The sequence below is a fragment of the Vidua chalybeata genome, chromosome Z (genome assembly GCF_026979565.1).
Source record: "Vidua chalybeata isolate OUT-0048 chromosome Z, bVidCha1 merged haplotype, whole genome shotgun sequence".
Classification (NCBI taxonomy): Eukaryota; Metazoa; Chordata; class Aves; order Passeriformes; family Viduidae; genus Vidua; species Vidua chalybeata.
Window position 1 is genome coordinate 22,581,711 of NC_071570.1, and position 14,288 is coordinate 22,595,998.

The window sequence follows — 14,288 nt, forward strand, 5'->3', positions numbered from 1 at the left end:
TGGAGCATTATATTTTTTGTGGATTTTAGTACATTTTAAATTTTAAGGGGAAGCATAAAGAATAAAAGTCCTTCTGGCTTAAATTACTAGAAACTTAATGTCTACTATGTCTCTAATTTTATAACCAGAATCTATTGCTCAGCTGGTCACTTTCATTTTTGTGGTTGTTATGTATTAATACACATAGTTCATAAATTTCAGCAATCCATGGTAAACTCCTGGCCCTATGAAATTCAATTTGAAAGTCAAATTCAAGTCATACTACTAGGTTTAGGGTATTACCAAATAGAAGCTGAAAAATTCTGACAAAGAGATAGAGATTAATCTTAGGTTTTAAATAAAAAGATTTCATCATCATGAATTAAAATAATGCTTTCAAAAATTTAACAGGACTAAAAGACAAAACAGAACATAATTATAGCATCTGTTCTCCCATAAAAATACAATGCCCTGCCATAAAGACTACAGGACTGAAGCCCGAGGTACACTCTTCAGTGCAAAGCTAAATACAGTGTCACTTAGATTTGCAGAAAGTTTATAATAAGAATATGGTGCAACAGTGTTTCTAAATTGTCAATTCAAAACCATCAAAGCCTTAAATGTGTTTTGAGTAATCAAGAGGAAAGCTGTGTAAAGTTGAGCTCATTTTCCTGATCTTTACCACCTATCAGAAATTACTGTAACAGACTTAAGACAATTATATGTAGCTTAAATGCTAAAATTAAAACAAAACCACGGTTAAATGTGTATTATGTGTAATAAGACAAAGTACACTAATCTGCTAGTTGTTTTATAACAAACCAATTTTTTAAATTTTTTTTTAAGGAAAAATGCATCATGGTGTTGAACACATCAGCAGGTTCTAATTGCCATGAGAAGCCTGTAACCCTCTTTCTCTGTATGCCCCTTGTGTGAATTCTTCCCTTCACTGAGTGGTTGACTGCTTTTATTTAAGGCCAAATCACTTTCCCTTCCTTGCCAAAAACAAAACCCTTGCTTCTCACTGACATGTTTATTTGGGATTTGTTACTCCAAAAGTTTGTAATGGGTCCCTCAAAAGTGTATCTCAACTTGTAAATAAAAATAAATGCAAATTCCCAGCATTTCTTGTGTATATTTCACAGGCATATTAACTTAAATTGAACAATTTTTTTTTAAGTATTACAAATAGCTTAATGACTCATGACAGATGTTTGCAGTAGATAATTTTTCTCTGTTTCTCTGAAGGAAAAAAAAGCTGCATTTAAAAAGAGAAGATCAGGTTTACTTCAACAGAGTTTGCCTAAGTAGATTACAATTAGAAGACTGACAACTACTAATTTGATAGCAAGTTTCAGTTGCCTTCTAGCATGCATGAACCTGCTGTTAAATTCACCAATTCTTTGGGGTCTGGATTTCTATCAATAATAATTTCTGTGTTACAGTAAAGGCAGATAAAGTTACTAATTTAAATTTTTTTTTTATATAATTAGGATCATATATGTAACTTTCTAACACAATGCTGGCAAACATTTAATCTGTGTCCACAGTTAAAACCTTCTAAATTTATTGAGTTTTATATAGTATACATATACCTAAACATTGCTGATCACCTAATCTATTAAAACTAACTTCAAAAAAATATTTGGGGTTGAAGTTGCCACTATTGCCAGTGACTTGTTATGTTTCATTAGAACAAAAAGCATACAGAATTACTTTATTTCAGTTTTGAAAAGCCAACTAAAATGTCAAAATCAATCCTGATTGACACATTCACAAGACACTTTGCTTTGCTTTGCTTTGCTTTGCTTTGCTTTAGAATTCAGCCTCTAAAGTATTTTTTTCCTGATAGATATGGAAAAGCTGTTAGAATCTTACTCTTTACCTGTGAGACTGCACATGGATGTCAGACATACCACGGCGCTTCAATTCTTCATTAGAAAAAGACCACACCAATGTGTATAGGAATCTGGGAATCATAAGTTAGAATTATGGATTTGCCTGATATTGGCTAAGTAGTTTTTCTGTCTATAGTTTATTTAAAACTTATTCAATGAACCTTTATTTATTTATCTACCTTTATTTTATGAAACTGATTCAGAACAGATTAAGGAACTGTCAGTGTTATTGCAAGCTATACTAATGCAGGTTATGTCACTGTTTACAATTCCACATCTTCAACCATCCTCCTTTTTTACAATTCTAGCATGAGGAGTAGGTAAGGATTTTCACCCAATCAGTATGTTTGGAACACAATACATACCCAGATATATCTTGGAAATGTGTTTTTGTATGAATACAATGAGAGTTTGGGAACTGAATTTATGGTTTTAGTACAGACAGCGATGCTGTCATCACTGATTTGCACTGATTCTGACTGTTGTCAGAATGAATTTTTCAGTTATCTCTAAAAAAAGTAGATAATACTGAAAACACTGGACACAGAATGAAGAAGATATTTTAGAACTCTTACAATAATATAATCTACCAACAAAAAGATCACTCAAGGTTGATATTTGAAGATTTATCTCAGTGTCCTTCTGAAAGGAAAATTTCACAAGAACAAATGCTTTATTCTCACCCAAAATATTTATATTTTATTTCCATGTCTTTGAGGCTCCTCTCAAAAGCATTTTTCCCTGGCATAAATTCCTCTTACAGAATAGGTGCATCAGCAATTATCATAGAGCAACTGAGGTGAGAAGAGACTTCCAGAAATCACATATTCAGCTCTGTTGTTCAAGGCAGAAATTTTACTCATTTCTTGTGATGAACACCAGAACTTTTTGGCTAATCCACAGCTGACTTGGAGATCCATCTGACCATCAGTAACCAATCTTAGAGTTCTTCTTTTCATCTAATGCAAAAACTGAGGTTTGTGCTGTATCCAGGCTACACTTTGCAAACTCCAGTTTCAACAACTGTATTGGGTTTGCATGGCCTGGTTTTGGTAGCAGGGGGGATGTGTGTGTGTATATGCGTGTGTGGCCTGCAGAGCTTGCTTCTGTGAGAAGCTGCTGGAAGCTTCTTCCATGCCCAGCAGAGCCAGTCCCTGGTGGCTCCACAGACTGACTTGCATCTGGCCAGGGCTGGGCCAAGTAGAAATGGTGGTAATGCCTCTGTGATAACAGATTTAAGAAGAAATGAAGACAAAAAAATGTTGCACAATTTTAATATCAGCTAGAGAAGAGCAGAGTGGAACATGTGAGAACAACTCTACAGACACCGAGATCAGTGAAGAAGGAGAGGGAGAGGTGGTCCGAGGACCAGAGCTGAGATTCCTCTGCAGGCCATGGTGCAGACCCTTGTGAGACAGCTGTGCCCCTGCAGCCCATGATGATCCATGGGGAATGCACAGATCCACCTGCAGCCTATGAAGATCCATAGGGAAAGCAGAGATCCACCTGCCCATGGAGGAGCCCATGCTGCAGCGGATGGATACCTGGGAGGAGGCAGCAACCCTATGGGAGACCTATGGAGGGAGGGGCCCTGCTCCCATGCTGGAGCAGCCTATCCTTGAAGGACTGCACCCCATGGAAGAATGACCCACACTGCAGCACTCCAGGGATGACTGTTGCCCATGGGATGGATGCACATTGGAGAAGTTCATGGAGATCTGTCTCCATGGGATGGTACCCCAAATTGCAGCAGGGGAAGGACTCCTCTCCCTGAGCAGTGGCAGAAGCCACAAGTCATGAACTGACCATAAAACACATTCCCTGTCTCCTTGCACTGCTGGGGTAGGAGGTAAAGCTGGGAAGGAATGAGGGGTAGGGGGAAGGTTTTTTAAGGCGCTTATTTTACTTCTCATTATCCTGCTCTAATTTTATTAGTAACAAAAATGTACTTTTCTTGCTCCCCCATATTTTGTACCTTTTAGCTATCCTTTTTTCCTTTTCTTGTGTGTATTTCTTCTCTATACTTCTTCTTTTTGGTCTCATCTGTTTCTGTTTCTCTAGTTAGTCGGCAAGCAGCAGCAGTGGCACACAAGGTCAGTCCAGGTGTGAGGGACAGATTGGGCTCTACAAGGGGATTGCCAAGCTCATGGACACCCAACAACATGCCAGAGCCCCATTAGGACTGGGAAGCCCCCAAAGACAATCGGCATGGTGGTGGGTGAGATAAAGGGAGATGGCCTGCTATTGAATCAGCAACTGTGGTGAAATCACTCTCCGAGGACTGACATATGTCCCATCCCAAAATTGCTTCAGGTACTATACTGAGATATCCACCCCCAAGGTAAGACCACTTGTCACTGAGTAAGACATATGATTAAAGTTACTCTTCATATAAAATTGAAGAAGTAGTATAAAGTGAGTATGAGTCAAGAGCGAGAAGTTAGGGAAGATTCCATTGCAACTTCTGATGTCAGTTGATAGGCCGAACCTTTTGTCTCCCCCTTAGGGATGCCAATTGGGTAAGAGCTGTACTCTAATGCATGCTGAATCATCATCTCAAGTTAGCTTTTATTAGGGATTAAAGTTTGTTAGTATACTGGTTTGAATTACTATATTGCTTTGAATATGTTTTCACAGTCAGATACTATCACCAGCAACCCTTGAACCTTGACCTGTCACAATTATATAAATAAATAGAGTTATTCTGTAAAGGGGTAATATAACTCCTTCAAGGGCACTGGCAGTCACTTGCAGTGGGTAAAGGTAAGAAGACCCAGGACGGGGTGTCTCTGTTTGGCGTGTGACCCTAAACAAGTCAGTTGAACCGCCCTCCAGCCTGGTGAATGGCTCAGTGAAGGGTCCCCATAATGAGACATTGACAGATTGGTCAGGCACAAAGGTCTCAGCTTTCCTGGACTAATCAAACATTAAGGGTTTGAGAAAATCTCCCTTTTCATGTGACAAGTGCCAGTATGGAAACTTGGTGGGACAAATCCTGTGGCTGCAGTGCAACTACCGATGGCTACGGGCTCTCCAGAAGAGACAGGTGAGGAAAGAGAGAGGCAGAGGGGTTGCCCTCTACATCAGGAGGTAGACTGAGTGTGAAGAGCTGTCTCTGAAGAGCAGCCACGAGCAGGTCAAAAGCCTGTGGGTAAGGATCAGGGACCGAGGCAACAAAGGGAACCTTGTGGATGGTTTTAAGTACAGACCCCTGATCAAAGGGACCCTATTGATGAAGCCTTCTTGCTCCAGCTACAGGAGGCATCTTGCTCACAGGCTCTTGTCTGCTGGGGCACTTCAACCATCCCAAAATCTGCTGGGAAAGCAGCACAGCAAGCTGCAGGCAAGCCAGAAGGCTCTTGGAAAGCATGAGGGATACCTTCTGGAGCAAAGGAATAGACAGCAGCCCAGCAGTCCAGAGGGGTATAGGCCAGGTGAGGAACAAAGTTAGGCCCCTGAACTTCAGGAAAGCAGACTTCCAGCTGTTAAGGAGATAGCCAGTGAGATCCACTGGGAGACTTCCCTCAGGGACAAGGCAGTGGAACAGAGCTGGCAGGTCTTTAAGGAAGTCTTCCACTGAGTGCAAGAGCTGGCAATCCCCAGGAGCAAGAAACTGGGCAAGGAAGGCAAAGGAACAGCAGGGCTGAGTAGGGAACTGCTGGTCAGACTGCAGGGAAAGAAGCAAATGGACAGGCAGTTGAAGCTAGGATGGGTGGCCCAGGAGGAGCTTGAAGAGACCTGGAAGAGATCAAGTTTGGTTGTGCAGGGTCAGGGTGAGGAAGTCCAAAGTGAGGAATTTATCTTGGCAAAGGACACAAAGAATAACAGGAAGGGCTTCTCCAGGCATGTCAACCACAAAAGGAAGGCCAAAGAAGGTGACCCCCTCTGATAAATAAGGATGGAAACTGGTAACAATGAATAAGGAGAAGGCTGAGATACTCAATATCATTTTGCCTCAATTTTCAAGGGCAGCATTTCTTCCTACATCTCCTGAGAGGATAGACAGTAGGACAGGGACTGGGGGAACAAAGTCCTTCCCATTGTAAGTAAAGATTAGATTCATGTCCACTTAAGGAACATGAGTGTACAGAGGTCTATGGGGCCCAATGAAATACATGCCAGACTCCTGAGGGAATGGCTGATGTATTTGCCAGGCTGTTCTCCATGATATTTGAAAATGTCTTGGAACTCAGGTGAAATCCTAGGTAACAGGAAAGAGGAAAACATTGTACCCACCTTCAAAAAAGTTAGGAGGACTCTGGGAAGTACCAGCCTGTCAGCCTCACCTCTTGTCTGGGAAGATCCTGGAATACACCCTCCCAGAAGCTGTGTTAAGGCACACATAGGACAGGGAGGTGATTTGGGACAGCCAGCACAGCTGCACCAAGGGCAGGTCCTGCCAGAGCAACCCAGTGACCTTCTGTGGTGACTGCATCGGTGGGCAAAGGAAGGGCGACAGATGTCCTGTATCTAGGCTTCTGTAAAGCCTTTGACACAGGCCCTCACAATATCCTCTTTCTAGAATGAAAGCAGATGGATTTATTCAGTGTATTGTTAGGTGGATGAGAAACTGGTTGGATGGTGGTATGCAGAGGGTTGTGGTCAATGGATATCTGTGACAAGTGGTATGCCTTAGAGGTCCATATGGGGACCAGTGTTATTTAATATTTTCATTATGACATAGACAAACAGATTGAATGCACCCTCAGCAAATTTGCAGATGACATCAAGGTGAGTGATATGGTTAGGACACCTGAAACATGGGATATCATTCAGAAGGCCCTAGAAAAGCTTGAGAAGTGGATCCTTAGGAATCTCACAAGGTCTAACAAAGAATACTGGTTTTGGCTGGTGTAGAGTAAGGCTCCACAGTGGCTGGTATGGGGCTGTGTTTTGGATTTGTGCTGAACACAGAGCTGAAAATACAGAGATAATTTTGTTACTGCTGAGCAGGCTTGCACAGAGCCAAGGCCTTTTCTGCTTTGGTACTGCCACACTGGGGAGGGGACTGGGGGTGCTCAGGAGGAGACGCAGCCAGGACAGGTGACTCCAGCTGACTAAAGGGATACTCCAGACCATGTGGCATCATGCTCAGTGTATAAAGTGAGAGGAAGAAGGAGAAGGGGGTGGCGGCGGTTGGGGGGCATTTGGAGCAGCGGTGGCTTTTTTCCCAAGTCACTGTTGTGTGTGATGGGGCCCATCTCTCCTGCAGCTGGCTGAACACCTGCCTGCCCACGGGAAGCACTGAATTAATCCCATGCTTTACTTTCCTTGTGTGTATGGCTTCTGCTCTCCCTTTTAAACTGTTATCTCAACCCCTGAGCTCTTCAGCTTTTACCCTTCTGATTCTCTCCCCTGTCCCACTGATGAGAGAGTGAGTGGGGGTTTGGCTGCTGGCTGGGATCAAACTAGGACAGAAAACCAAGTGCAAGGTGCTGCAGCTGGATTGGGGCAACCTGTGGTATGAGCATAGGCTGGGATGAAGAGAGCAGAGCAGCCCTGCTGAGAAGAATTTGGGTGTGCTAGGGGATGAGAGGCTGGACATGACCCAGAAATGTGCATTGGCAGTCCAGAAAGCCAAACATGTCCTGGGCTGCATCCAAAGCAGGGTGAGCAGCAGGACCAGGGAGGGGATTCTGCCCCTCTGCTCTGTTGAGACCCCACCTGCAGTGCTGCATCAGCTCTGGGGTCCCAGCAGAGGAAGGACGTGGACCTGCTGGAGTGAAGCAGAGAGAACCACCAAAATGATAGAGGGCTGGAGCACCTCTCCTGTGAGGAAGCTGAGAGAATTGAGTTTGTTCAGCCAGGAAAAGATGTGCCTTCAGGGTCACCTAATTGCAACATTCTAGTACCTGAAGGGAGCCTACAAGAAACCTGGAGAGATTTTTTTTTTTATGTAAGAACATGTAGTGACAGGACAAGGGGCAATAGCTTCAAATTTAAACCAGTAGGTGTCGATTAGATATCAGGAAAAAATTCTTTTGTGTTTTTTCTCTCAAATTTAAATCTTTTTTCTAAACTTCCTTGCCCCATTATTTGTGTACTTCTTATATTTAGTCTCTGTAAAACACCTGAGAATCCCTTTGTCAATAAACTGGCTGGAAAGATGTATTAACCAACAATTTTGTTTCTTCTATCAATGTTTGCTAATTGCTTCCATTACCTGCTTTGACACCAGGCTTGACACAAACAGCTTCACCAGAACACTGAAAATCTTGTGGCTTTCTCTTTGTAAATAATTTTATGAGAAAGCAGTGAAAATGTCAGGTTTGCTGTTATAGTGCCCAAAAAGGTCATCTTAATGTTTAAGCAAATATCATGCCTATATTTGGCCCCAGCTTCAATATATATAAGAGAAAAATCCACTAATTGCAGAAAATTAATTTTTCTGATAGTAATTTTTGCAGATATGTGAAATTTAGGCAACACTTGCAGCTAGGTCTATCTGATCTCCATGTTACAATACCTAATGTATATTCTGATTTCTTTAGCAAAATTATAGTTTATTCATTATTTTCACTGTTGGGATGGAGAATGGAGTGGATCCTTACACTGCAGACTTGAGTTAATTCTAGTGAAACACTCTTACTGAGATCGTTCAAATATTGGGAAGATAATTATCGCAAGAACTATGTCAGAAACAATCAAGTAAAATGACACTAACTTTTAAATATTCCTGTTAATCATATTGCAATTACCTTTTATCTTCCAAATGACCCCTTGTTCTCCTTATACAATGTTCTGCATTTAAATAGCCTACGTGTTTTGATCTGACTTTTCTGGAGATCAAGAGGCAATCTTTCACTTGTGATGACATTTTTTCTGACTCTGAATCTGTTTTCTCTTGGCCTTAAGACTGTATGTAATCCTGAAAACATTGTGCCTTGAGATAAAATCGACAGGATTTAGTTTTTTCTTTTATATTGTTTATCTGTGTGTTTGTGTAGGTTCTACTGAATTCTTTCACTCTTTGGATTAAATGCTCTGTGAGTTCTAAGACACATAAGATACTTTATGTTGGAAAGAGGTGCTGGAGGTCATTTTGTCAAACCACCTGTTCAAAGAGGCTTACCTTCAGCATTAGGTTGCACAGAGCCCTGTTCTACTGAATCTAGAAAAAAATTAGAAGATTAATACTTTGTAATCACAAAACTTGCTCCAATTCTTGAATCATCTGTGGTTTTCTTTTTCTTTACAGGCAGTGAAAATTCTTAACTTATGACTTCTGCTTATTGTTCTTCTGATGTGCACCTCTAAGGAAAGTTTTGTTCCATCTTCTCTGCAATCCCCCTACAGATAGGTGATGAGTTTCCTTCTAATCTCCAGTGTAAACAAAAACTGCTGTCCTAGCTCTTCCTTCTCAGGTGCTCCATCCTCCTCACTTTCTCTTGCCTCTGCTCAGCCTTGCTCTAGTATATGTTGGAAAGCCCAAAACTGAACACAGTACTGCTGTGTCATGGATGGATTGATGCACTGCACTTGTAGCAGAGATGTAGCAACGTGGTTTTTTGTCTAAACTAGTGATTTACCAAAGTTTCATAGTAAATGTGAGAGTTGTTAAATCAGATGTGATGGCAAGGAGCTCTTAAGTGTTTACTGCATAAAGGACAGGGTCAGGCAGAACTATCAGAGACCCTGTTGTTGAGTCAGAGGTTCAGAAAGGACCCTGCTGCTTTCTAAACTTCTTTCATGAGGGGAGCTCCATGCAGCTGCATCCAGACTTAGTCCCAGACTTGGTCCATGTCTGAATGATGCCATGGACACAATCAATCCTTTATCTCACTTAGATAGGATTTCAAAGTTTAGGATCCTATTGATCACATACCAAGGATCTGTTACAACAAGGAATCTCTCAGTCTTGAGGAGTAAACTTGAGAGGTGTCCCTGCCCAAGAGGAGATCCTGGCTGCAGCCTGCTGTCCCATGGGAGAGATCAATGGGCCCTGGGCTGTCCTTTGTTTGTGGAGGAGGATGGTTGACTTACAGCAGCTGTACTTGGGGTTGTCATGTGCCTTTGCCTTGTGGAACAAGAATTATGGACCTTGGCTTCTGAGCAAGAGTTATGGCCCTGAACTATTGCATCTATCAGTCAGATGCACCACAAACATCACTGGTGACCATTGCTCGAGCAGAAATGGGGAAAGTGGAGACACACCACCACATGCAGATATAGTCTTGAAAATACCAAATAGAGGGGAAAAGTTTTTTTCCTTGACCTGTTAGACTGCACCCTTTAGTCATTCCAGACACAGGAGATCTAGGCTCTGTGTAATCTGGAAATTAATATCGAGGTTTGGAAAAAGAAATATATTTTTTGTTTTCAGCTAAATGAGAACTTTTAATAGCTTAATGATGCAATGAAATGTGGATAGCGGTTTACAAGAGGCCACAAGATGGTGCTAGAGATGGATGACTTCAAGGAACTGTACAATAGCAGCCACTGTGTCTTGTTACTGGGCACCAGTTTACCCATGTAATTTGCCAGAGGCAATGAAGGGAGGGGCTGGTAGAGAATCTTCCTTTCTGCAGTCTCTTTGTATTAACAGGGAATATGGGGAGTCACACTCAAAGCACACAAACTATGATTTCTTTGGTTAGACAAATTATGGACAAGCAGAATCAAAAGCAAAATGACAATAATATAATGTCTGTTTATCTTCAAAATTCATACCATGTATATGTAAAAGTAGCAATACTCAAGGGAGAGTATTCTTCTGTTTGAATCAGCTGGAAAGTACAAGATACACAAGTATTGTATTTACTGTGATGGCACCCTGACCACATCATCTTATCTAAGAAAAAAGAACCCTTGATGTCAGATTGTGAGTGCAAGGTGAGCATTTAACACCAAGGAAGAGGCATAAATGAGTCCTTCTACTGAGATGTTGTGTTACTTAATATCCTTAACTGAAACTGCATAATTTGGATTGCTTACAGATTTCAGCAGTGTTGCAATTGCCCCTATGCGAGACTGTAATAATTTGTTTAGACTGTAGAGACATTCAGTGTCTACTGAATATTGAACAATAATTATGGCCCTTGGCTGCTGAGCGAGAGTTATGGCCCTGAACTATTGCATCTATCAGTCAGATGCACCACAAACATCACTGGTGGCCATCGCTTGAGCAGAAATGGGGAAAGTGGTGGCACACCATCACATGCAGACATAGCCTTGAAAATGCCAAATAGAGGCAAGAAAAATGAGAATTTCTAATTCTAATTTCTAGCTCTTTTGGCTCCCTATAATGAAGGAAGTGTATGTAACACAGAGAAAGATCACTTGCTTTACACCTATTGTAGTTCTTCACACAGGTTTTATTGTAGGCAGTCACAAATATGGTCAAAATACCATAGTAATATATGTAGAATATATAAGTAATATATAAGTAATATATGAAAAATACTTGCATTACATTGGTCTAAGCAAGCAAAATGCAGCACTTTATTGAAGGCACAGCTTTAGAAGGGCAGAAATACAAGAGCAACATATTTATATTATTAGTTTAATAATTATCACATCTGTTAAATGAAAGTTAAATAATATAATTGTTGTTTTAAACAGCAAAATACAAATTATATTTCATATTCAAATGTTAGACACATTGGATTTTATTGTAAAGTGTTTGAAACTATATTTTTTGAAAGGCTAAAAATGAAAGCCATTCTGAAATGGCTTTAATTTTCTATTTTAAAATAAAATTTCTATATGATTTCGACCTCACATATTAAAAATTTATCTGCCACTCACAAGACACTTAGATTAGTGGGAACTGGAAAATGTGAGTGTGAAGGGATTTTTATGATCAGAATAAGACTTCAGCAAAGATTAGGATAGAGAATTTTTTAACTTGCTTTGCTATGTACATTTAGAGTTATGAAGTTGTATGATTTTACTGTGATTTATGAGAAAAGACATCAAATTATATTACTACCTTAGATATCAAATCCAACATTTTACAAAATTACCACTGCTGTATTCCATAAGGGCTTATTTTCCCTTGAATTGTTAAAAAAAATCAAAAATTCAAAATTAATTAAGGTGGCACATGGTAAAAGTACAAAATTCTGCATATAACCATAATTTAAATTTTAACTATAAAACAGATTCAAATTTAACTGAGGTAAATGTTACTTTTGTGGTTATATCAGCAATGCTGATTTAATTAATATTCTTCATACAAGCTTTATGGTGACTTGTCATCTTTTCATCAACTTCTAGCACATTCTGTAATTTAGTGAGGGGATTACACTACCAATAATAAATGTATGACTATGAAGTGTTAGTGTATCCGATACTGAAATTAATGTACTTACTATGACTGAATCTATTTCTTGTGCAACATCTTAACTAGTTTAAGTTACTTGATTCTAATGTAAATTAATATCCATAATTTTGGGTTTTTTTTCTTCATGTTAACTCTTGGCAGTTTATTGAACTCTTGGCAGGTCCAGAGGTTGTAAGTATTATTTAGAAAATACTTAAAAGTTCTCTTTAATGAGCATTATAACCAACATAAAGATTTTTGCTATTTGAAGAATACAGACTCTGCACTCTGCTTTGCAATTGAACATGTGATTGTGTTTCCCTCTATGACTCAGAAGTGGAAGCCAATATGTCAGAGAAATTTTCTGCTGTGTTTGCTGGCATCTGTTATGGCCCATCAGTTCAATGTGCCTCCCTCCCTCTGCCTGCACATTGTGCGTCTGATGCTCTGTGTACATTTTCTTACAGAGCTGCCATGCTGGAGAGATGATGAAATTGCATAATGGACTATATGGGCTGGCTTGGAGCTAGAGGTGCAGAGACATCTTCTAGCTTCTAGCATCTTCCCTTATTCACAGATAGAGCCAAGACTCCTTTTCTGACTCTTTCTCCAAGTCAGTCAATCAGGTTATGCATGTATGCATTTAACAACTTCTGAAATTTTTTTTGCACATTCAGGTGAGCTTATAAGAGACAGTTTTTTAAAAAGTAAAATGTTTACAACATGGAGAACTAATGGCACATTTTATGATCATATTCAAATATGTTCCTTTTTGTTGCCATCTTTGAAATATCCCCCATATATTTTCCCACACCAGAATATTTTGTTTCCTTAAAAACATAATTGGTAGGTAAGACACAGAGACTGATCAGTTAGTATGTTTTTCAAACTTGGCCTTCCTCTTTTGCTATTGAATGTACAGAAATAAAGGACGTTGATGACTTAGAAATTATGAAAATGTAAAAATTTAGCTCAAACAGAAATTAGTTGATCTCAAACTTCCTCATCTTCTTAGGAGCTGTATGGGCACTTAGGCCACTGAAAGGCAGACAAGTTACTTTTCCTGTAAATATGACACCCTGAAGTAAAAATTTTTGTCCTCATTGGGCTCTTTGTTTTCCAGCTTGCGAATATCAAGTGAGTCATCATTCACGCACAGATAGTAACTTCTATCTTCATAGCATTGGAACTGCACTGAATCTCCTTGGTAATGCATGATGAAAAAGTTATTATCTTCACTCAGCTATGAAAATACACAAAGTGAAAAACACATTGTATTTCTAATGCCATTCTATAACGTCAAATGTGACAAAAATTCATGTATGTTGTTGGTTTTTTTATAACTTATGCTTGTTATGCTTTTCTCCAGTGACTCATATTTACCAATTTTTAAATAAACCTTAGGCAACAACTAATAATTTTGGGATAGATTCTGTGATAACTATGAATAAAAATAATACCCATGTCCCTCAAAGACTGAGTAATATCAGACTAATAGATCCATTCCTTTGCTTCACAAAAACACCAGCACAGTTTCCTCAGTGTATTTATGATAATTTAGGTTTTTCATCTGGTTATTTTCTCACCTTAGGCCTACCCTGTCAACTGACACTAGCAGTAAAATGTCAATCCACAGTTTTTCTTGCCCCCTTTGAAGTAAAATCAGAATGTTACTGTAGAAATTACTCTTAAACAACTTAAACTCTATTACGTGTGGCTTTTCTGTTTATCTCCAGTTTCCAATGCACTTTTTAAAAAGATCCATCTCTGGAACAATAGCTATTGTCTAAAGAGCTACTCTGTGTGTGTGTGGGTGCGTATGTGTTTGGGCTGACTGGGCACCTCAGGGTGGGGATGGATAAACAGTTACAAAAAAAGTCACGCCAGAGAGAGGAATAGTATGGGCTGAAATCTGCAGAAACTGTTAAGCTTGGGGCACCAAAAGGCTGCTGAACCTGCCCGTGGTCTACAGCACTCCTCCAGCGTCAGCACTCCTCTTCCACCTACAGGTCGTGTAATGCACATGACATGCAATCGACTGCTGTAGCTGGACAGAGATTACAGGGCAATGTGTGTGAGCACAGCTGCTGAAACCAGGACCCCTGGGTGTGACTGCGCACAGCTGCATGGAACCTGCTGGGGTGGGG

General features: G+C 40.0%; 1 protein-coding gene across 2 annotated transcripts in view; it reads right to left on the bottom strand.

The window, feature by feature from the left end:
- Positions 1-11,194: 11,194 nt before the first annotated feature.
- The window catches only part of LOC128782505 (uncharacterized), a 34,916-nt gene continuing 31,822 nt past the window's right edge, over positions 11,195-14,288 (bottom strand). For both annotated transcript variants that reach the window (XM_053932877.1, XM_053932875.1), the window contains exon 7: positions 11,195-13,384. In XM_053932877.1, the coding sequence (XP_053788852.1) occupies positions 13,196-13,384 (189 nt within the window). In that variant the 3' untranslated portion in view covers positions 11,195-13,195. The remainder of the gene's footprint in view (positions 13,385-14,288) is intronic.